General features: G+C 35.7%; 2 protein-coding genes across 4 annotated transcripts in view; both read right to left on the reverse strand.

Annotated features, from left to right (window-relative positions):
* numbl (NUMB like endocytic adaptor protein) overlaps positions 1 to 9,125 on the reverse strand; it is a 121,749-nt gene extending 112,624 nt beyond the window's left edge. Inside the window, exon 1 of one of the 2 annotated variants that reach the window (XR_012390504.1) lies at positions 8,886 to 9,125. The gene's annotated coding sequence lies outside the window, so the exon portion shown is untranslated. The remainder of the gene's footprint in view (positions 1 to 8,885) is intronic. The other variant, NM_001012375.3, reaches the window with a different exon arrangement.
* A 1,022-nt stretch (positions 9,126 to 10,147) lies between these two features.
* coq8b (coenzyme Q8B) overlaps positions 10,148 to 22,682 on the reverse strand; it is a 36,538-nt gene continuing 24,003 nt past the window's right edge. Inside the window, exons 10-17 of one of the 2 annotated variants that reach the window (XM_021466331.3) lie at positions 21,186 to 21,326; positions 21,017 to 21,098; positions 20,820 to 20,913; positions 18,627 to 18,768; positions 18,224 to 18,331; positions 15,138 to 15,203; positions 13,984 to 14,070; positions 10,148 to 11,797 (exon numbers count right to left, since the gene is read on the reverse strand). In XM_021466331.3, the coding sequence (XP_021322006.1) occupies positions 11,501 to 11,797; positions 13,984 to 14,070; positions 15,138 to 15,203; positions 18,224 to 18,331; positions 18,627 to 18,768; positions 20,820 to 20,913; positions 21,017 to 21,098; positions 21,186 to 21,326 (1,017 nt within the window). In that variant the 3' untranslated portion in view covers positions 10,148 to 11,500. The remainder of the gene's footprint in view (positions 11,798 to 13,983; positions 14,071 to 15,137; positions 15,204 to 18,223; positions 18,332 to 18,626; positions 18,769 to 20,819; positions 20,914 to 21,016; positions 21,099 to 21,185; positions 21,327 to 22,682) is intronic. The other variant, NM_001424002.1, reaches the window with a different exon arrangement.

The raw sequence follows: 22,682 nt of genomic DNA on the forward strand, positions 1-22,682 counted from the left end.
TTAGTGGGACCAAATTGATTAAACCTTTTGTCAGCCAATACTGATACACACAAGAAATTAGGCACAAGAAATAATAAAGTTTGCCACTTTAACAAAGTTTAACAAAAACTGATTGTGTTTAATTATTTATAAAAATAAGAAATAATGACAAAGTTAAAAGACTGTTATTTTAAAATTAATTATTGCATTTCTTTACTTCAGTACTGTTAAATGCCACCAAAAACCATAAAACATGAAGCATTCTTTATTTTATTTTTATCTATGTTCTAGAGCTGCACAATTCATCGAAAAAAGATCGCAATCTCTATTCGACCTCTTAGACGATCTTAATCCAGCATTTTTACGATTCTGCCAATCATATTTTTAAGTTCAGGAGAAAACCAAAGGCAGCCGCACAAGTCTTCACATTGTTTTACATCTGTTGTTCAGCAACGTGGACACCAATGGTGTTGAAAGAGTCAAATACTGTATTTATAAGATATAATTCACCCAAAAATGCCATTTCTGTCTTCATGTAATGACTTATTCACAGCCGGGAAATCACACGTGACGCAAGCTGACCGTGACCTGTTACCACAGAGAGGGTGGGTGCACGCCTGTGAATGAAGTCTAGTGAACAGAACCTGAAAAGGCTGTGAATAACTGGCAAACTGAACAAAAATTTTCAGTTTGTTGCAAAGAGTGATCATTTGGGAGCTGCGCAGGAAGTATGAACCGCAGTTAGCAGTGAAAATGAAACCGAAAGCGCACACATCATTTAAATAATCATGTTGCATTATAGAGTTATGATTACGACAAGCATTTGATATGTTTTCTTTTCTTTCTTAGCGAACACAGTGTTGACCATGAGAATGAATGTTTACCATTGTAAGTATAACTACTCCAGCCTATAATGTTGAATATAACGCAAGAGGGAATTTGACAAAGACAAAATGTCTGATTTTACCAGTAGAAAAAAATGGTCTAATAATTTTGTCAATGACAGATTACACGCACATGTCTCAAACACAATAATTTAACATCAGAATTATGAATAGTTATATTCTGATGTCATCACTTTACTGTGCATTAATGACCAGGACAAATTTAATGTCTGTTCAAGTCCACCATTTCAAGTCTATACAAAATGTAGCATTGTAACCAACAGTAGACCTGCACATAATATTATTATAGTAATATAATAATAATAGCCGACTCATATTAACCTTTTTTTTACATCAACAGAATCGTGAGAAAATCGTGATCTTTATTTTAAGCAAAAAAAATTGTGATTTTTATTTTAGCCAGAATCGTGCAGCTCTACGATGTTCTATTGTTTTCTTTTATATTTTTGTATTTTTGCAGATGCACTCCCATAAAAAAACATCTCAATCATTGTAAAATGATGAAATCTTTCCAAATAGAGTAACTCAAGGCAATGTCCACACTAATAAGCTAAATGAAAACATATTTTATTGAAAAAAGTATAAATAGGTTCAATTTGAAAAAACACCACTTTTGTGCTGCAATGTGGACTATGAAAAAGGAGGCTTTCGAAAACAATGATGTATTTTAGTCATGTGACGGAGTCATGTGATCAATTTGGCTACCAAGGTCGACGACTTTGTAAAGCAGCTGTTTTTGATGCTGTTTGTTTTGATAGCTTTATTAAAGGTTAATGTCACTTTGTACATGCTCCATATTGCCTCTCTTCACAGGGTACGGAATGTTTACTGGAAGCTGTTGTTTAGCAGCAGAAGCAGACCACAGTAGTCACATTCTACAAAGTTTTAAAGAGACAAAAAGTAAATAAACCCCAGGCAGGTATATGACACAGGTAAAATCTTATTACATTCCATGTTGCTCCATAAAACACTCCATGTCGACACTATTGTATCGTTTTCGTGTGGATAACAGAAAGAATAGAAATGATAGTGTCGGTATGGAAGTTTTGTAGACAAAAATTCTGTTTTCAAATTTATCCAGATTAGAGTAGATGTAGCCTCATATTGTGAAAGTTTTTATTGAAACAAAATATATATAATATAAAAACAAAATGGCCAACACAGTCGTTGGTTTGAGCCTCAGCTGGGTCAGTTGGCATTTCTTTGTGAAGTTTGCATGTTCTCCCTGTGTTGGCGTGGGTTTGCTACGGGTGCTCCGGTTTACCCCATAAGTCCAAAGACATGCGCTGTAGGTGAGTTGGGTAAGCTTAATTGTCTGTAGTGTATGAGTGTGAATGAGTGTTTCCCAGTGATGGGTTGCAGCTAGAAGGGCATCTGCTGCTTAAAACATATGCTGGATAAGTTGTTGATTCATTCTGCTGTGGCGACCACACATTAATAAAGGGATTAAGCCAAGAAGAAAATCAATGAATTAAAACAAAATAGGGGCGGCCCAGTGGGTAGCACTGTCGCCTTACAGCAAAAGGTCACTAGTTTGAGTCCCGGCTAGGTCAGTAGGAATTTTTGTGTGGAGTTTGCATGTTCTCCCTATGTTGGTGTGGGTTTCCTCCAGGTTCTCGATTTCCCCCACAGTCCAAAGATATGTGGTACAAGTTGAATTGGGTATACTAAATTTGCTGCATTGTATGAGCGTGTGTGTGACAATGTGGGTGTGTATTGGTGTTTCCCAGTACTGGGTTACTGCTGGAAAAGCATCCGCTGCGTAAAACATGCTGGAATAGTTGGCAGTTCATTCCGACGTGACAATCCCTGATAAATAAGGGACTAAGATAAAAGAAAATGAATGATAAAAACAAAATACTGCTATTTCTATGTTTTGTAGTATCATTATCATAGTAAAAAAGTGGTTAGTTGACCTTACTTTAAAAATGTGTAAATCTATTGCTTTTTAAGTTGCCTTTACTTAAAAAAAGTGAGTAAGTAGGCAGTTTTAACAACAGGTTTACTCACAAACAGAGTTTGTGCCTTTCCTATAGGCAGAAACTCTTCCACTAAATGCAAATATTCGACACACCCCTTTCCTCAAGGAGATTCTTGGATTGACAACTTAAGGTAAAGTTTCTAATTGTTCAGGGCGATTCAGTTCAAATCAGCCCGTAGTGTGACCCGTAGTTATGTATATGTGTATATGTCCTACAACTATGAGGACACCTATTCATTGTACATATCGCTGTCAATTTTACACTGTCCTGCATTTTATTTATTTATTTATTTTTTGAGGAGTATGCAGTTGTATTTACACTATCTGTATTTTGTACTGTCTGGAGCCACCACCTAAGCTTTTCACTCATCATACATAGCACACGTGCAGCTGATGAAGTGACAATAAAAGTGATTTGATTTGATTTTAAATTTTGAAGTCAGGTATGCATCTTTTAATCTTGCATTTATCTTTGATAATTTGATGTCTTTTATTGATCGTTTATGAATTGACTAAATGAATTGGCATAATATACATTTACCTGACTAATAAATTGTTATGTTTTGAATTGTTGAAACAGACTTTGTGTTGTTATCTTTAGTAGATTACGTTAAATCCATAACACCACAAGCTGCTGTACAGGTTAGTAACGGACTAAAACACGGTAGAAGGAGCAGTGTGACACGCTTTAAGATGTTCTTAGAGCTCCGACTAACACATTGGCATTAATTCAAGTGTACTTAGACTGTAAAAGGCCAAAATTGGGTTTTCTATTTAGAACAACAAAATATTGTTGGGATCAATCTAAATGTGGGTGGGACTTCATCTCTGAACTTATAATACCATTTAAATCATATGGTGATATATCAAAGTTACAAATATTTTAAGTAAATTAGTCAGCTTGATTCTATAGTAATGATTATGGCATGATTAAATAGTTTTGCTTTGATTTAGTAGATAGCAGATCTATGGGGACCACACAACAAAATATTCTAAACTGAGTTTTAGTAGGGTTCTGCCTTTTTAGAATTGTGGTTAAGCACCTCAGTTTAATGACCAAGACTGGCATGCTTGTGTTTAAGAGATTGAATATTTGGTCAATACAAGACTCAGGATGTTATAGGGATCCAAATAAACGAGAACAATATAAAATAACGAATCAAAGAGAATATTCAATCATAAACCAAAGTAATATTTAAAAAAAATAATAATCTTATCAATGTTTTATAAATGGAGTCAGACAAAACGAGGATAAATATATTAATATTTTAAACCACCGAACATTCAGTGAACCTTCTTCACCAGTAGACACCATCATTGGACTAACTGGTTGGACCTTACACAGTACACCCATTGAATATGTTAGGGGTAAATATTACCCCTATAACATTTTAATAAAGATGAAGAATCAAAAGAACCATAAGATATTACATTTATCTTAAATTTTCAAGGTCTTTGTTGCTGTTGTTGTTTATTTGTTTTTTGCAAACCCTCATTTAAATTTGTTATGTTTATCGTTTATGAGAAAATATAAATATAAAATATAAATAATATAAAAAGGGGTGTACTTGTTTATACTGTATAAACACTATAAATACACAAAAACCTCTAAATGCCGTCTGAAATTTTCTCCTGTATGTATGTTCAATAATATCACTTTTATAGCAAAGAATAAGTCCTTTTCCTGGTCTTTAAAGTAATATATCTCAACATTAACAAAAGAGGCTGAGAAAAATGTTTATTTTCAATAGAAATTTCAGAGAGCATAGAGGATTTTGCAATTGAACTTTTCACATACATATAAAAAGCATTTTCTGACCCTAAATATGGTGGGGGGGATCCTCAACGCCACTGCACATATATAATCAGCAACCAATAAGCAATACTAATACTTTATAATAACTGATTGCTGCCATCTAAAACTGTGATGAACTATAACAAACAGCAACATATATCACATGTTTACAACCCAGGCTCATTCTGAAAACGTACCACTTATACATTTCTGGAGAGTAGCAAATTTGTCCCAGGACCTATGTTTTGTTATAGTTTTTGTTTTCGCAAATCCACCAGAGGCCGCTTTGTACACTTTTTTGATCTCAAAATTCTCTTGCAAGTGCCATTTTGCCTGCTGTTTTTGTGTAAATCCACCAGAAGCCGAAGTCGACGGACTGACAGAATAATCGACTGACCCACCTTTCTCCTTCCCTAAATCCAACCAATAGTGTTTTCATAAGCACAGATTGACCCGCTCACCCAATTCTCTAAACTCAACCGACAGTTTTAAAAAGCAATCTAGAAAAAAATAACCCTCGCCTGATTTTTGCCACATTTTCAGATTTTACCACATTCTCACCCTGTTATTTACTTGTTTATTTAATTTTTTTGGATTCTATTTGTGTTTTACCTGCTGTTTGTAACTGTTCTTTGCCGGACTCGAACCCCGTCTTCATGGTCAATTCCTCTCTGCATCTCAAGTCCACCAACATACATGGCAAGCTACTGGTAAAACTGGTAACAGCATGAATGCTGTCCACACGGAGGTAAGCGGTCAGCTGGTAAGCGCAAAAAAACAACAGTGTCATATCGCCCTGTAGTGTTCGTTTTAAAGACGAAATGCAGCCATACATACTTCTGGCTACATAATTCGCAATCTCCAGAAATGTGTATAGAACTACATTTTCAGGATGAGCCTATGTTGCAGTTTTAGATATGGCAGCAAGATAGTTTTAGACAGACATGAACGTAATTAATGGCTTTGAACACAACAAAAAAAATCTAACGAATCACTTCAATATGTTGCTGTGTGCATCAAATGTGAAATACAATCTATCAAGCAGTCAATCCACACAAATCGCTGTCAACTGGTGTCTTGAACAAAATTGATTGTATCATTTCACACATTATAAAGGCCTTCTGAAGAGATAAGCCAAAATCTTTCATCAAATAAAAGAAATGACCATTAAAAGAAAAACAAATCACAAAATCGCAAATCCCTCTTCACAACTCAGCCACTGTGATTGATGAATGGCTCAGGGAATACGGAAATGGCTTTTTTTCAAGCAGCAACTCTCTGTGTGGCTTAAAATTGTAGTCCATTGTTCCAAAGTCACACCCTTATTATTACACAGAAAATCGCATCCTTCTCCAGCATCACAGATTAACTGGCAGCCTTCTAATTGCCCTTTGCCCTCTTGCTATTGCAGTTTCAGCTGCTGTGTCCTCTTGTTCGTCCATCTGGATAACAATGAGACGCAGACTTATGCCACAGACAAGCAGAACAGACGGTTCTCAGACGGTGTGTGACAGGTGATTAAATAGTGCAACCCGGAAAAGTTGCTTGAAGAGGCGCTTGCAGTTTTTTGGGGGGTGGTGAATTACACTGTAAATAAATACTGAGTCCCACACAATTGCTTCATGTTGTCCCAACACAAATTGATGAAGTTAACATAACAAATTTAAGTGGATTGAACAATCCCTCTCTCTCTCTCTCATTGAGAGATCTGCTGTCAATTAGGGTTGGGCGATGTCGACCAATTTGGCATCGTACAATGTCTAATATGAAACATCACGATGGACGATGGCATCCTCGTCATTGGTGGCGGTGAATTAATTATGAATAATTAATTAATTCATAACAAATTAATTATTTGTAGCCTACCGTTTTAACTAGCTGACCCGCATGGTCTTTATTTTACCCATAACCAAATCATAAATTAATAAAGATAAGTTACAAACATAATTACCACCTGTCAATCACTTTATCCTCAGAACTCGTGAATAGGTGTGAATAGGCCGAATGATGTGTTGTTATAATGGCATCAACAAACTTGGTTGGTAAAAAAGGTGCACAACCAACAGGAAACAACCAACAGTATCTGAAGTTTTCACTAAAATTAATAAGTACAAGCGTGACAGGTGTCTGTTGGCCATCGGCGATGAACAATGACATTGTCTATCAGCCCAACCCTACTGTCAATAGTTTAAAATAGCATTTTAGAATGAAAACAATTCACGTCCACACTGGCGTATTACCTACCATGTCTGAAAAGCCCTCCTTCCACAATACCGCTGAAAACACACATCACGTGACCACAAACTGTAATGCGCTGCAGTGAAGGCTATGCACGCATCTGACTCTGAGCTCCAGCAATCACGCTAGAGAGCAGTTCATGTTGAACAGTTTATCAAGGATGTACCAGCTAACGTGTCACAGCGTCAGTAGACTGCTTCAATCTTTCACTTTCACGCTGGTACTTAGTAATTTTAGCAAAAACCTCAGATTCTGTTGGTTAGTTCCTGTTGGTTGTTGACCTTTTTTAACCAACCAAGTTGGCCAAGCAGCAGCGACCCGCTCGTGAAAAATACACACTTAGTCCCTGTTTACACTAATACGTCTTAGTTTCAAAATGCCATTTTAAAATAAAAAACAATCCACGTCCACACTTGCGTTTCATTGAACATTTCTGAACAGCCTTCCGTCAACACTATACCACTGAAAACGCACATCACGTGACCACACACACACATGCGCTGCAGCATACGCACACGTTACAACTCCAGGCACTCAGCAGCTGGTGCAAGTATTTCTTTTTCTACTGTAGATATCACCAACCAGCAATCTTTAAAAATATCTTCTTTGAGTTCAACGGGAGACAGAAACTCAAAAAGGAAACTCTCATTTCAAGTGAATAATTTGCTAATGTCGTATAGTGTAATCAGGCAAAACATACAAGACTTGAAAATTGTTTCTACTTCGAAATTTCATGTTTTATTTGATGTTATTAGCCATTTTTTGTGACAGCTTACTAGCAATTTCCGTATTTGAAAGAGTAATCTATTCGCCAAAAATCTTTTTCTTTGAACATCTTTCGAAAAAGTAATTAGCATAAAACTTAAACTGAATTTCTGAATGTATCCACATTTGATTTCAAATACTTTCAGATTTAAAATGGTCAAAATTAACATTCTAATCATAAGTTTATTTCATCACCATAACAATACATTTAGATATGACTCCATCAACTAAGTTGAGTAGCCTACATAAAAGATGCTAAGACTTTACAATAAGGTTGCATTAGTTTAATGTAAGTTCATGTGTTTACTAACATGAACAAACAATAAACAGCACGTCTATAACAGTATATATTCATCTTTGTTAGAGTTAGTTAATGAAAATAAAGTCATTCATTGTTAGTTCTCGTTAGCTCGCACATTATTAACTATAATGAATAGAATTTTGTATTGTAATAATGCATAATAAATGTAGAATTAATTAATCACGTGCATGTTTTGTTCGTTCTTAGTTCACGTAAGTAACGTTAAATTGTAAAGTGTGACCAAAGAAACTCTTAAAATATTTCAATATTGGGTCTTCTTTCAGTTCTTTAAACAATCAATATTTTACTGTAAATAACAGTCTAAAACTCTAAAACTCATTTTTCCACTACAACAACCGTTCGTGGAATGGAAATGGACATTATTCGCCGGTTGTAACATTTTTATTGTCAATAGAGCCCACATGTAAAGCCTCTAAACACTGCAGTCTTGCTCATACTATTTCAGTGACAAACTCCTCAGTGAAAGGCCCAACCATTATGGATCAATAACAGTCATCTAATTATTAATGAGGCTCCCGTATGTAAAGCGTCGCTAATAAACACATAATCACTCTCTAAAACACTACGAGTCTCTTACATAATTTTACACTATCGAGCTATTTTGATGTACATAAGGTTCTGTTTAATGTGTTCAGAAACATCTGGCTGTAGTCGCACTGACATTCTTGTTTGTTCAGCAAGTCTTCGCGGACCCTAGTGGTTAATTAATGGTTAATTACATTTTTCATCCTAAACCCTAACAGTAATAACAGCATTATTTGTTATTGTTGAACACACATCTGCACACTTCAGCATAGATATATGAAATCAGAATCATGCCATCTCGAGCCACATGAGCCGCATGTTGTGATATCCCGAAACTATAAATAATGCATGTAAAATGAGAGCACAGACACTTACCGAATAGAAGAATACTACAATGAGTGTCCGTGCCGCCTTTTGTGTAATCCACAGAAATATGAGGGGGGAAATAACTTCAGATGAATCTACATGAGAATCCCTCGCGAAACTGACGCTCGGTTGGAGGCACGTGGACTAAGGCGTTTCGGACGGTCGTAAATTTAGTAAAACGGCCGTAAGAAATGGACGGATTTTTTGGGGATAATCTCTGCGTTTGTTATTCAGTGAGCAGCAGCCACTGGCGCATAGACTGCGCTCCTCCCGCGGCTCCACCCGCGTGCCCCGCCCTCTCGGCCCGCTCATTGGCGCAGACGGGCGTTTATGCAAATTATCCTCTTCCCGCTGATGTTCAAGAGTCTGAATGGGATGCAATGGATCAGGCGGTAGGAGTAAAACACCGTCATCTAGAGGCCAAACGGTTGAGCGCTTTTCTCAACGTTTACAGTGGGGTTTTTTTCTTCAATTGCTGCTTTCAGGATTCTTTTTAATAATAAACAGCCTATTCCTATTCAAAATTTACAGATGTTGGTTAAAAAAAGGTTGCATTTAAATACAAATACAGTGCATAACATAATATCGTATGAAGGGTCAAAAACCACATAACATAAAAACAATTATTAAATACTGTTTTTTATTTTTTATTTTAAATATTTCTGAAAATACCCAGAATATCTGTGTATTACCACAGATTTATCACCTTAATCTTGCAATCTTTTACTTACATTAATATATTAGTATTCAATTATTATTATTTTCTATTTATTTACTAATTTACTTATATCTTGTTCAATTTTATCTTAAGTTTTTTTTCTGTTCATTCAATCATTTTCTTGTCGGCTTAGTCTCTTTATTAATCCGGGGTCGCCACAGCAGAATAAACTGCCAACTTACTGAAACACCAACTGAGCCAATTTTCGAACCAGCGACCTTCTTTCTGTGAGACGACAGCACTACCTACTGCGCCACTGCCTCGCCCTCTTTTTTCTAATCTGTCATTTTAATATGGGAAATCAACTTGCGTGTTTGTTTTAATCTGGTATTTAATCAAATGTGTGATTATCTATATGAATCATAACTAGTAAGTAGAGTAAATGAGTCAAACTTTTTCAATTTCATTAATCCAAACATATTTAATTGTGATCAAATATTTGATCAAACAAATCTCTTAAACAAGTGTTTTATTTATGCCTAGCCTGTTTGCAAAGTCCAGCTTTAAAGTATGGATGATCATGATTTTCATATTCAAATATCGCTACTTACTTCGATTTTAGTTGGAGTATGACAGTCACTTTTATTGCTAAATCAGTGAAAGATAAATTGCAATTATGGTACAATTCAATTTGTTACATTTAATTCCACTGTAAGAAGCACATCTTTCATCACAGACTTCTTCAAGCCACTCAATTGGAGCTAGAGTCTTCAATTAGTTGCAATGTCCAGATTTTAAAAGCTTTTTTGCAATGATACTAACAGCCTACAGTATAAACAAATATGCTCAGCGAGATGTTCAATTAGAAGTGAATGAGAATGTGGAAAGAAGAGAAACTATCGAAGCACATAGATACAGCAGCGCAGTACTGAACAACTCAACTCCTCACTTGTACACTACCAGTCAAAAGTTTGGAAACAGCAAGATTTATTCAATGTTTTAACAGATACCATTTCTGCTTACTGCGACTGCATTTATTTGAAGAAAAATACAATAAAATTTTCATCAAATAACTATTCAATTTTGAGGTATTATTACACTTTTAAATAGCTGTTTTCTTATTGAATGGAGTTTCAATTTTTATTTATTTCAGTGAGTCATAGATGAATTTCCGTCCAGTCTTCGGTGTCACATCATTCACAAATCATTAAAATATGATGATTTGCGGTTTTATTTATGATCAGTTATTATAGTACTAGTAAATAGTAGTATTATTGGTACTAATACCAATAAATCTTATAATTAACAGTGCTGAAATTCTAAAAGTTTATTATTATTATTTATATTATACTATTTCTATATTTTTACACATGGTTAATATTTTAAATGAAAAAAAAAACACAAATTAAAACTATTATTTTCTTCTTTATCAAAAAAAAATCCTAAAAATAAAATGCATCTTTTTCCATGATACTATGAAGCAAGAAAAAAACATTTTCAGCACTGATAACTGTAAGAATCATTAATATCAGTGTTTTTGTACCAATAATAATAATAGTATAATAATAATAATAATAATAATAGTAATAAATCATTATATTATGATTTTTGAAGGATTGTGGCACAGAAACCTGAATTAATGATGAAGAAAATTCAGCAACAAATTACATTTGAAACTACATTCAATAATTTAGTAATTAAAAAAATTGAATGTTTTAAACTGATTTTACTGTTATTTTTATCAAATAAATTCAGCCTTGGTGAGCAGAATTGTCTTTTTTAAACATTAACAAATCTTAGCCTTTCCAAAAATTTGTCTTGTAGTGTGTAAATCTAAATAAACATCTTAATTGTTTGACACAAATAAGCCACCCAATTATTCACTCCCATCACACATAAAAGAAAATACTGCACATGTAGTGCAGTAAAGTCCGTTCAGTTAATTAACGTCCACAAGAAAACAACTCTAAACCTGGCTGCGTCTCTCCTGTTGCTGTCTCTTGTATGCGTTATAAACATCGAGGAACATGTTTCGGCAGGAAAAGCGGGCCTTCAGCTTGGAGCAGATGAGAAAGGAGCCGGCCATTTTGCGGTGCAGTGAGTAGGACTCCTCTGGTGGAGGAGTGAGGCGGTGGCGGAGCATGACTGGGATCAGGCTCTGGATGCGTTGCGTGGTGCTTTGAGTGCCGAAGTCAAATGCTTCTGCAGATGCGAACGCTTCGCCCAGGATCATAACTGCCTCCACGTGCGCATCCTCAAATGCCTGTGGAAAACAGAAGAGGGATAATTCACCCAAAAATGTGAATGTACTCTGTATTTACTCACCGTCAAAGTGGTTTCTTTCTTCAGACAAACACTAAAGGAAATATTTTGAAGAAAGCTGGAAACCTGCAACCATTGACTTCCATAGTACACTGTAAAATTTTTTTTAGAATAGCAGTTTTTCCTATTTGGTGTGTTTTTTTTTTTTTTTTTTTTTTTTTTTTTTGCTTTGCTTTAAAATTGCATTATGGGATCTTGATGTTTTGATGCTTCTGAAATAACATCTAATCAATTATCTAACATTGTAATCTAATTGTAACCAGGAAGTCAGGTGACAATGGAATGAGGACCAATGCACACCTTTAGTTAACAGAGAATGGTCAGGTAGTCAACGGACAACAGGTACAAACAGTAGCATGAAGGCAATCCAGAAGCATAGTCCTAGCTCAAGTCACAGGCGATAAGATCAGTGCAGGCGGCAATAACAAAGAAGCAAACTATGAAGGCTAGGGTTAAAAAACACAGAAAGACTTGACACAGAGAAAACTTTGTAATGTAACAGCAAAACAAGACTCAGCAAAGAATGTGGGAATGTGAGCTGTATAAATAGTCCATGTAATCAGTTTTTGATCAGATACCAGGTATATGTGTGTGTGTGTGTGTGTGTGTGTGTGTGTGTGTGTGTGTGTGTGTGTGTGTGTGTGTGTGTGTGTGTGTGATCATCAGAGATCCGGAAACAGGAGTGTGTGAGGTGCATGATGGGACATGTGGTTCATAAAGTGACAGAATTGTAGTCCGTGTGATCTTGCATGTTTACCAGCAAGCCTGCATCGCTAGTGATCATGACACTAAGAATATTAAATAATAATTTTTAACATTGAAAGTCAACAGAGCAGAGATAAAACTGCTATCATGCAATTCCCAATAGTAAACAAACAGAAAACACTATGTGAAACACAAAATATACTATACTATAAAACTAATAATTTTAAAGAATGGATTTTTTATACAGTTTAGGAAAAACAAGTATTGTGGAAGTCAATAGCTGCGTCCCAAATCGCATACTTATACACTATTCTACGCCATTTTGTAGTATAAATAGTGTAAGTAGTGCGTTCACACTAAAAACTCTAAAAATAATAAGTGCACTTTAATTACCCGGATGATGCATTGATTCAGCCGCTAAAGTAATGATGTAATGATGGACACTTCACGCACTCAACGACCGCAGGTTTGCTTACGTAGCGGAAGGGGCGGAGCTATCGGACGCACATGTTGAATAACTTTATTTAATTTTGATGGTGAAAGCAAAATTCTTTTACGAGAGTGATTATAGCGCCTCCCGATAGTGATTGCGGCAACACTCACGGCAGGTATTATTTGATAATTCGGCCGTTTACTTAAATGATTTGGCAACCGTCAAACGTCATCAGGGAAACGGTTTGAATTTTCGCTTAGTAAAAATAACATTAGTGTGCCATTTGGGACGACACTACATACATATACTACCCTGTTGAGTGTGTAAGTGCATAAGTACATAGTGCATGAGTGCATAGTGTATAGTGTGCCATTTGGGACACAGCTAATGGTTACAGGTTTTCAGCATTCTTCAAAATGTCTTCTTTGGTGTTCAACACATGGATGCTACATGTTTCATAAAGTCAAATTTAAAACTTAAGACCCTTTTAAAGCCATCATAATGGAATTTCAGACTTACACAAGACTTTTCCGTCCAGTTAAAACGCTTTAAAAAGCATTTTTTTTTAAATGTTATTATAAGGAAGCTAATTTAACTACATGTTTATAAACAGAAATAGAGATGGTAAATAGAGTTAATACATAGAGGCTACTTTGTTAAATCTTTTATTGAGATGGAATGATAGTGATTGGGTGGGTGTCAGCCTGATTGGGTAGCATAATATAGGCAAAGGAAAATTAGGACCAGTTTAAAATGATTTAAGAACTACAATATAATATTTCAATGAATTTAAGACTTTTCAAGACCCCGCGGATACCCTGTCAACAGGAAAAAGAAAGACAAAGAGATCTGGAACAGGTGAAGGGGGAGAAAATGTTGACAGTATTTTCAGTTTTGCATAAACAGTCCCTTTAAGAAATTAATAGCTTTGATTCCTTAGAGATATAATATTGTTGAGAAATAATTGAATGTTGTATAAATCCACAAACCTTGGCTTCAAAGCCGGTGAGGAACTTCAGGTCTTTAGATTTCTTCAGAACTGTAGCTCTGTCTCCGACTGATGCGGCATGTACCACCTTGAAATAGTCATAATTTTAAAGGAAATATGATATAATAATGTGCACACTTCAAACAAGGTACATGAAACGAGAGAATAATAGTAGTAATGTTCTTTTCTGTGCAAAGAGTTGGACTCATATACTCAAATAGTAGTCTAGATTATAGTGTTGCATTATTTTACATTGTCAGCTTTATTTAGAATTTTTAAATAATGCATATATATTTAGATCTGAACTCTGTTTTATAATAGAAGTCCTGTTAAAAGATATAGTTCACCCCAAAATAAAATGTGCTGTTTAATTTTCTTATGCCATCCAAGATGTACAGTAGTTAACTTTTTTCTTCAGTTGAACATTTAACCCCCAAAAAGAAAATTTACTCTCTATTTAATCAAGTGATTTCAAACCTTTATGCATTTTAGATGTTTTTTTTTAAAACACAAAAGAAGATATTTGGGGGGGGGGGGGGTAGAAAGATGCAACCATTGACTTCCATAGTAGAGAAACTATAGCTTTATATAGCTTTACTTATAGTTTTTAAAATATCTTGCTTTTTGTTCAACAGAAGAAAGTCAAACAGGTTTGGAACGAGTGAAGGCTGAGTAAAAGAAGGCAGAATTTTCATTTTTGGGTAAACTATCAAAAATGTCACCTAAAAATGGTGTCTGTGTTGATTTATTAAATGCAAGCCAATGGAAGTATTAAAAAAGAAACATTTACAGGCAACAAAATTATTACCAGTGGCTCTTTTTGATACAATGAGGTCTTACTGAGGTCCAATAAATCAAACAGTATTTACAACATTATTACCTTTATGTATAGCCATTGTCTCAATGTATCATCAACACACACTTGTATTTATTGTGTGTTGCCTGCAAACAATTTTTTGACTATCAAAATGCTGACACCAGTTACAGCTGATAATAAGTTTAAAGTTTCACATCATCAAAGCATCTTGGATGATGTGATGGTAAATAAATTACAAGAAATTATTTTTATTTTTGGGTATACTCTCCCCCATCAGCAAAAAGTCTTCATATCACATCACATAGTAATAACTTTATAACTTAATATTCTCAAAGTACCTCTATGTAATGGTCTGTGAATAACTCTGGGTAATCCCGGCAGGCTCCAAAATCCAACAAGAATATCTGTTACGGTGGAGAACAAAAGTTTCACATTAGAAAAAACAAGGATTCCGTTGGAAGAGATGGAAAAGCATACCAGCTCACAGATATCAGACGTGCAATTAAGAACCTAAAGAAATTTGGCAACAGAAACTGCGGTCCAAAATGTTTGGGTTAAAAAGATTTTAAATGCTAACAGGTTTTTGGAAATATTAACATGCAGCAAAAAGAGTAACACTGTCAAACAGAATTAGAATTTATTTTATTCATTCATTCATTCATTTTCTTTTTGGCTTAGTCCCTTTATTAATCTGGGGTCGCCAAAGTTGAATGAACCGCCAACCGCCAAGCGTATGTTTTAAGCAGCAGATGCCCTTCCAGTTGCAACTTATCACTGGGAAACATCCAGACACTCATTTCACACACATACACTATGGACAATTTAGCCTACCCAATTCAACTATACCACATGTCTTTAGACTTTTGTCCGGATAACTCGGAGAAAACCCACACAACCACAGGGAACACATGCAAACTCCACACCAAAATTACAAATTAATACAATTTTCTATTTAAAATTGTTCATTTAAACTGAAATTCACATGATTCTACAGAAATGCTTTAAATAAGATGATTTACTTTTTAGTAATGGTGAAAATGGCTATCGTATTCTTTTTTAAATACTTAGGGCCCTATCATACACCTGTCATAATAAGGTGCTAGATGTGTTTGGTGCGATTTGTTGCTATTTTAAGCCCAACGCAACCCTAAATTTCATATTTTGTGTCATGTTGTTTAAATAGCAAATCCAATTTCACTACTTTGTGGACTCATGGGTGTGCCGGTCTAGAAAGGAGGTGTGTTAAGGTGCATTGTTGGCGCGTTGCTATTTTGAGAAACTGAATTAGACCGTGCCGTTGACCAAGCAATAGCAGGCCTAAAGTGCAGGGCAAAGAACGCGTTATGCCTATTTTACCTCTGATTTTGGCTCGCCGACAGGTTTTGATAAATCGCCGACAAATGCCTGAAATCACAGGCAAATCGCTGCTCGTGCACGTGAGTGACAATCACACAGTATGAACTATCAAAGACGCGATTTGAGAGAATCGCCGATGAGTCGCCGATGCTAGTGAGATATTTGGCGTGCTAAATATCTGGAGCTGTCGGCGATTCAAATCATGCCTTGTGAATTGAGTTTTGACTGAAAATAACATCAGCGATCGCCTACAGCCAATGAGAGAGCAGCTTTCACTTGTGTGTGCGTGTGTGTACCTGCTGCAGGCCAGCAGGAAGCTGGGGGAGAAGTTAAAAGCGCTCTTTTTCGGTTTATTTGGACCCACGAAATGGAGGAAAAACTAGTGGAGGTTTGACAGGACTCAGGAGCAACCGTGTCTGTTTGACGTTTCATACAGAAAGAAATTAGCTTATTATCAACTTAAGTTGAGGAGAAATGGCTAATTCCCTTTAAACCCAGGTGAGCAAACATGTACATGTTCTACCCCATTAAAGGCTTCTTTCTCATTATGTAGTTAATAACAAAAGATATACTACATGTTTTTGGCTGTGAGACGTAGTTTGGACGAAGTTGTCTGCGATTCTCCCTATAGTAAAGTCATGCAATGTGAATGTCCATGTCGCCGAACAATCTTGCAGTGTAAACAAAGCAGCGACGAAACGCAAGCCCAGATAGTCATGCAGTGTGAAAACATCTGTGACACGACTAGTTTGAAAATCATGCAGTCTGAACTCGGCATTAGTTATGGCACTATCCAGGTTCAAACGCTTAATACACACAGGATATACAGCAAAACACAAATATCTTTATATCAATATATCTTAATATCACAAATATCTAAAAAAAAATAAAGAATTAAACTGTTACAGAAACTAATATTTAATATAAAAAACATTACCTCCATGCCCTCTTCTTGCCCGGGAGGCTTTTTTCAGTTTATTCATGACAATTTGCATTTTTATGATAATATTGTTATTATTAGCAGCATTATTTATTATATGCATATTTATATTTGCTTCAATAAAAACACATTTAGATTTATCCACCTCTCAGGTTTTGGAGACGTATGCATCACCATAAGAACAGGATGTGTGTTTGGATATGACACTGTATAATTCTTCCATAATTTTGACCGCAATTCATTATTATTGTTCATTTATTAGTTTGCTGAAAATTAGAACTGAATTTAGAAATAGTTTTGAAACAAATCTTTGCGCTTAACAAAGGAAATAATAAATGTATGTTGTGTAATGTAAAGAATATGTTGAATGATGGATGTCTTCAGTGTAGTGAGTTCAACACTGTTTTCTTACTCCACGACAGTAAAGGAGTGAAGAGTAAAAGTAAAGTAAAAAGAAAGTAAAGAAGCCAAATGGAGCAGACACGTTCTTTATCCCTGCACTGCAGATGGTCTGTTTAACTGTTTTCTCACTAGTGAAGCGTTCCATATTTACACTTACAAAGTTACACATTTACCCATGTAAATGGCAAATGCACCATGGCGCGACGTAACTTACTCTTAAAGGAAATGGTTAGACCCAGGGTTCATATAAATTTTTACTACTAAAATCCAATGACTTCTCCATGACTTTCAAGTAAATTTTCATGACCTAATGTTTCATGCAATGTCTACATTTGCGTTGTAAAAGAAAAACAATGCATGTTCAAATTTATTACAGCATATCGTAAAACACACAACAATCTATTTAGTTTCAATTTACATTTATATCCATGTAAAATTGATTTCGATAATGCTTACACCACACCAATAATGTGAGAGTATGTAATTGGCCAAGGACAGTAAAGAAGTAACCTATATTCAAGTAAACAGATATCCGTTTTCCATGGCTTTTCCAAAACTTTGTGGATATTTCTACACAACCATTATCCACATAAACTGCTCAGTTTAATAATTTTCAATGTAATAGCAGCCCGTTTGTGACTAAAGGTGTAGATAAAGATACCGTAGATCAACTATGTCTAGATTTACATACACAAGTTTGCCATCATTGATGTAGTGGTTGCTCACCTTGTTCTGCTCGCTATTATAAAAGAAGTTGGACCAATTAGGGTCCGTCTGCATGAAGCGGAACTCAAACAGCTCTCTCAAACACAACTGCAGGATGTTAAAACAGATCTACAGAATACAATTGCAGGAGAATTATTCGTTCATAAATTCCTCCTAAAACACAGTAAAACAACATAGAAGGCAAACAAATCTCTGTAAACCAGGAGAAATAGTGACAATCAATGTATTTACTAAATTCTAACAATTGATTACTACACATTAAAATAGTACATCTGATTTAAACATAATAAGTGCGAAATTAAACCAATAAAGCAAAAATAGCATTAATAATAACATAATAAAAAATAATTATTATTATTATTATTATTATTATTAAATGTCAAGCTAAAAGCATTCAGTTTACCTCATTTCTAGTCTCCTGGTCCAGATCAACACAGCGATCCAGAGGAACTCCATTGACTAGTTCCATAGTGATCACACGACGAGCCGACAGCTCATCAAACACCTCAGGCACCACAAACACTGGATCTCCTTTCAGCAAATTCCTGTGACAGTGAAGAAAATTCACATAATGTTAATATAGCATACATGTGTGTTTTTAAAGAGTCTTCTAATATCTTTTTAAGCAACACAAATCAACAATAGACAGGGCTAAGATAAAGAACTGCAACAAAAGAATACGTTTTAGTTTTTAATTATAGAGGCCAATGAACAAACCAAGAACGGTTTACATAAAAAAACAGACACAAGGAACCATGCAAAAGAAAAGACAGCACTGTAGAAAAACATTAAGCAAATACATTTCTCTGAACCAATTGTGTTCATGACCACTCAACTGTGCTTTTCCAGTTTCTACAAATCAAAGGGTTACTTTGTTGAAAAATTCTAATTCTGTCAATAATTACTTGTTTATTATTAGCTTTTTTTACTCTATTTACACCTGCATTTAGTTTTGACAAAATCTTCTTTCAAAATCTAAATTAAGTAGTTTACCCAAAAATATTTAATTTACTCATCATCTACTCACCACCCACAAGTAGTTTCAAAGGAGCTTATGTATTCTATTGAAGAAAAGCTGATATTTTGAAGAATATTGTAATATGGCAACCACTGTCACTTTCCTGTCTATACTCTGCACTGGCCTGTCCAATAAAGGTGAAAACTCCCTTAAAATTACAATTAATGTTAATAAAAAAGGAAAACAGCAGCCATTGACTTTCATAGTAGAAAAAAATATACTATGGAAGTCAATGGACAGTGGTTTTCAACATTCTTCTGAATATCTTATTATGTTTAAAACAATAAAGAAACGCATAAATGTTTAGAACCACTTGAGAGATAATGAGTAATTGTTTTTGTGAACTATCCCTTTAAAACAAAGTTTAATGAGGGCCTAAAAGACATCTTTCTAAAAACATCTTTCGGCTTTGTCCCTTTATTCATTAGGGGTCGATACAGTGGAATAAACCTCCAACTTATCCAGCATATGTTTTTAACAGCGTATACCCTTCCAGCTGCAACCCAGTACTGGGAAATATCTATTTACACTCATACACTACGGCTAATTTAGTTTATTCAATTCACCTGTACTGCATGGCTTTGGACTGTGAGGGAAACGGGAACACCCGGAGAAAACCAACGGCAAAACAGGGAGCAGTGGCGGTTCTGGTTTAAGTGTTACTCTGGGCGAACAAAAGCAGTTTTTAATTTTTAGCCCCTTTAAGCAATTTTTTTGATAGTCAACAGAACAAACCACTGTTATACAATATAATAGGTCACTTTAGGCTTTATAGAAGTGTCTTGAAAAATATCTAGTCAAATATTATTTACTGTCATCATGGCAAAGATAGAGTTCAATGAGAAATGAGTTATTAAAACTTTTATGTTTAGAAATGTGTTGAAAAAAAACAATATTTTCGTTAAACAGAAATTAGGAAAAAAATAAACAGCGGGACTAATAATTCTGACTTCAATTGCATATAACTCATATTATCTATAACATATACAATAACCTATTTAATATATGTAACTTTAGTTTTGTTGACTTGCAACACTTGCTGTGTGTCGACATCTCTGCATAAAAGGCTGTTACTCCGGTTTCACAGCCCCAGAGTGGCGCGTATTTTATCCCTGTGCATGTAAACAACCGTGATCCACAGAAGTAACGCGTGATGTGCTCGTGAATGGTTCTCTACGCGCATGCATCAGTTTGGTTTCATCAGTGTTGTTTTGGTTGCACATACAGTAACAATTTTGCACATGCAAAAGACAACCAATGTGAATGGTCCCTAAAGTCTTTATTCTGGGGTTACTCTAAATTAATATTTGCATAAAGTAAATCGTATCTCAAAGCTTATACTGGGGCACGTTTTTTTGTTTGCAGTCTCCTTGTGCTGCCCCTAGCAAGATGCTGCCCTGGGCGATCGTCTTTATTGCCTATGCCTAAATCTTCAACTGACAGGGAGAACATGCAAACTCAATACAGAAAATATCCAACTGACCCAGCCGGGATTCAAACCAGTGACCTTCTTGCTCTGAGCCACCAAGTTGCCCACATAGATATGATATCATAGATATTTATTATAGTCAAGTATACCTGAAGCGCTTGGCACACTTCGCCTCTCTTTCATAGTCACATTCCCATGCCAGCTCTCTCTGAAGGACCTCAAGGCTACTGTCAGCAAACAGACCTGCAGAAATTAATCACCAGAACTTACCTCTCATGTTAAGGTTTACGACATGCACACTTCATCTTGCTGAAACTCAAAAGTGAAAGCATTAGCCAGTGCTCACCATCAGGCAGAACAACACTCATCTTCAGAACAGACATCAGATTGTTGATGTCACTATGAATGCTTTCAGCAACACCAGGGTACTGTATAAACAAACAAACAAAAAAGTATTGTTTAGCTGTGTCATATCGATACATATTCTTAATCTAGAAAAAAATCGAGTCTATGACCTGTATCTTCATAGCGATTTCCTTCCCACCAGGCAAAACTCCATGATGAACTTGTCCAATGGAGGCAGCAGCAAAAGGCTTTTCCTCAATTGATGAGAGTTTCTCCCTCCATCCAGAGCCTAACTCCTCCTCAAGCACTTTCTGCAGAAATCAGTTAATATCAGCAAACAACAACTAAACGTCTGAAATGGCAGTTCTGATAAAAACCGTGTTCACTTTTTCATGCTGCGTTACTCAACACCGTCATCTTGTATTGTATTAGTTTACCAAAATCATATTTTTTGGCTTCTGAACTGGTAATATATGCAAATACAGTACCAGTACCAGCCACTTTATTAGATACACCTTGCTAGTACCAGGTTGGATCACCTTTTGCCTTCAGAACTGCCTTAATCCTGCGTGGCATAGATTCAACAATTACTAGAAATATTCCTCAGAGATTTTGCTCCATATTGACATGATAGCGTCACGCAGTTGCTGCAGATTTGTCGACTGCGCATTCATGACACAAATCTCTTTTTCCACCACATCCCAAAAGTGCTCTATTGGATTGAGTTCTGGTGACAGTGGAGGCCATTTGAGAACAGTAAACCGTTGATACAAGGCAGGATGGATAAAAGCTTTCATGTTGTTGATGCCAAATTCTGACCCTACCATCAGAATGTTGCAGGAGAAATCAAGACTCATAAGACCAAGCAATGTTTTTATAATCTTCTATTGCCCAATTTAGGTGAGCCTGTGCAAATTGTAGCCTTAGTTTCCTGTTCTTAGCTGACAGGAGTGGCACCCGGTGGTGCATTTTGTTGCTGTAGCTCATGCGCCTCAAGGCTCGATGTGTTGTGTTCAGAGATGGTCTTCTGCACACCTTGGTTGTAACGGGTGATTATTGGAGTTACTGTTGCCTTTCTATCAGAATGAACAAGTCTGGCCATTCTCCTCTGACCTCTGGAATTAACAAGGCATTTGCACCCACAGAACTGCTGCTCACTGGATATTTTCTCTTTTTCAGACCATTCTCTGTAAACCCTAGAGATGGTTGTGCGTGAAAATCCCAGTAGATCAGCAGTTTCTGTAATACTCAGACCAGCCCAACAACCATGCCACGTTCAAAGTCACTTAAATCACATTTCTTTCACATTGTGATGCTCAGTTTTAACTGCAGCAGATCGTCTTGACCGTGTCTAAATGCCTAAATGCATTGAGTTGCTGGCATGTGATTGGCTGATTAGAAATTTGCGTTAACAAGCAGTTGGACAGGTGTATCTAATAAAATGGCTGGTGAGTGTTTATTTAATATATGTGAAATCCAAATATGAACTTGTATGTCGCACATGACATTTGCATATATTACTATTTATTTAGATATTTTTGTGGGTTTTGCAGATGTAGATATTCATATGTGTGTTTAACTATAGTTTGAAGATGCACAGCTTGCTGTTAAGTTTTCACAGAGTAGCCGTTGACATTTCAAATATATCAGATAGCTTACAAATACCA

Source organism: Danio rerio, chromosome 15 (genome assembly GCF_049306965.1).
Source record: "Danio rerio strain Tuebingen ecotype United States chromosome 15, GRCz12tu, whole genome shotgun sequence".
Taxonomy (NCBI): domain Eukaryota; kingdom Metazoa; phylum Chordata; class Actinopteri; order Cypriniformes; family Danionidae; genus Danio; species Danio rerio.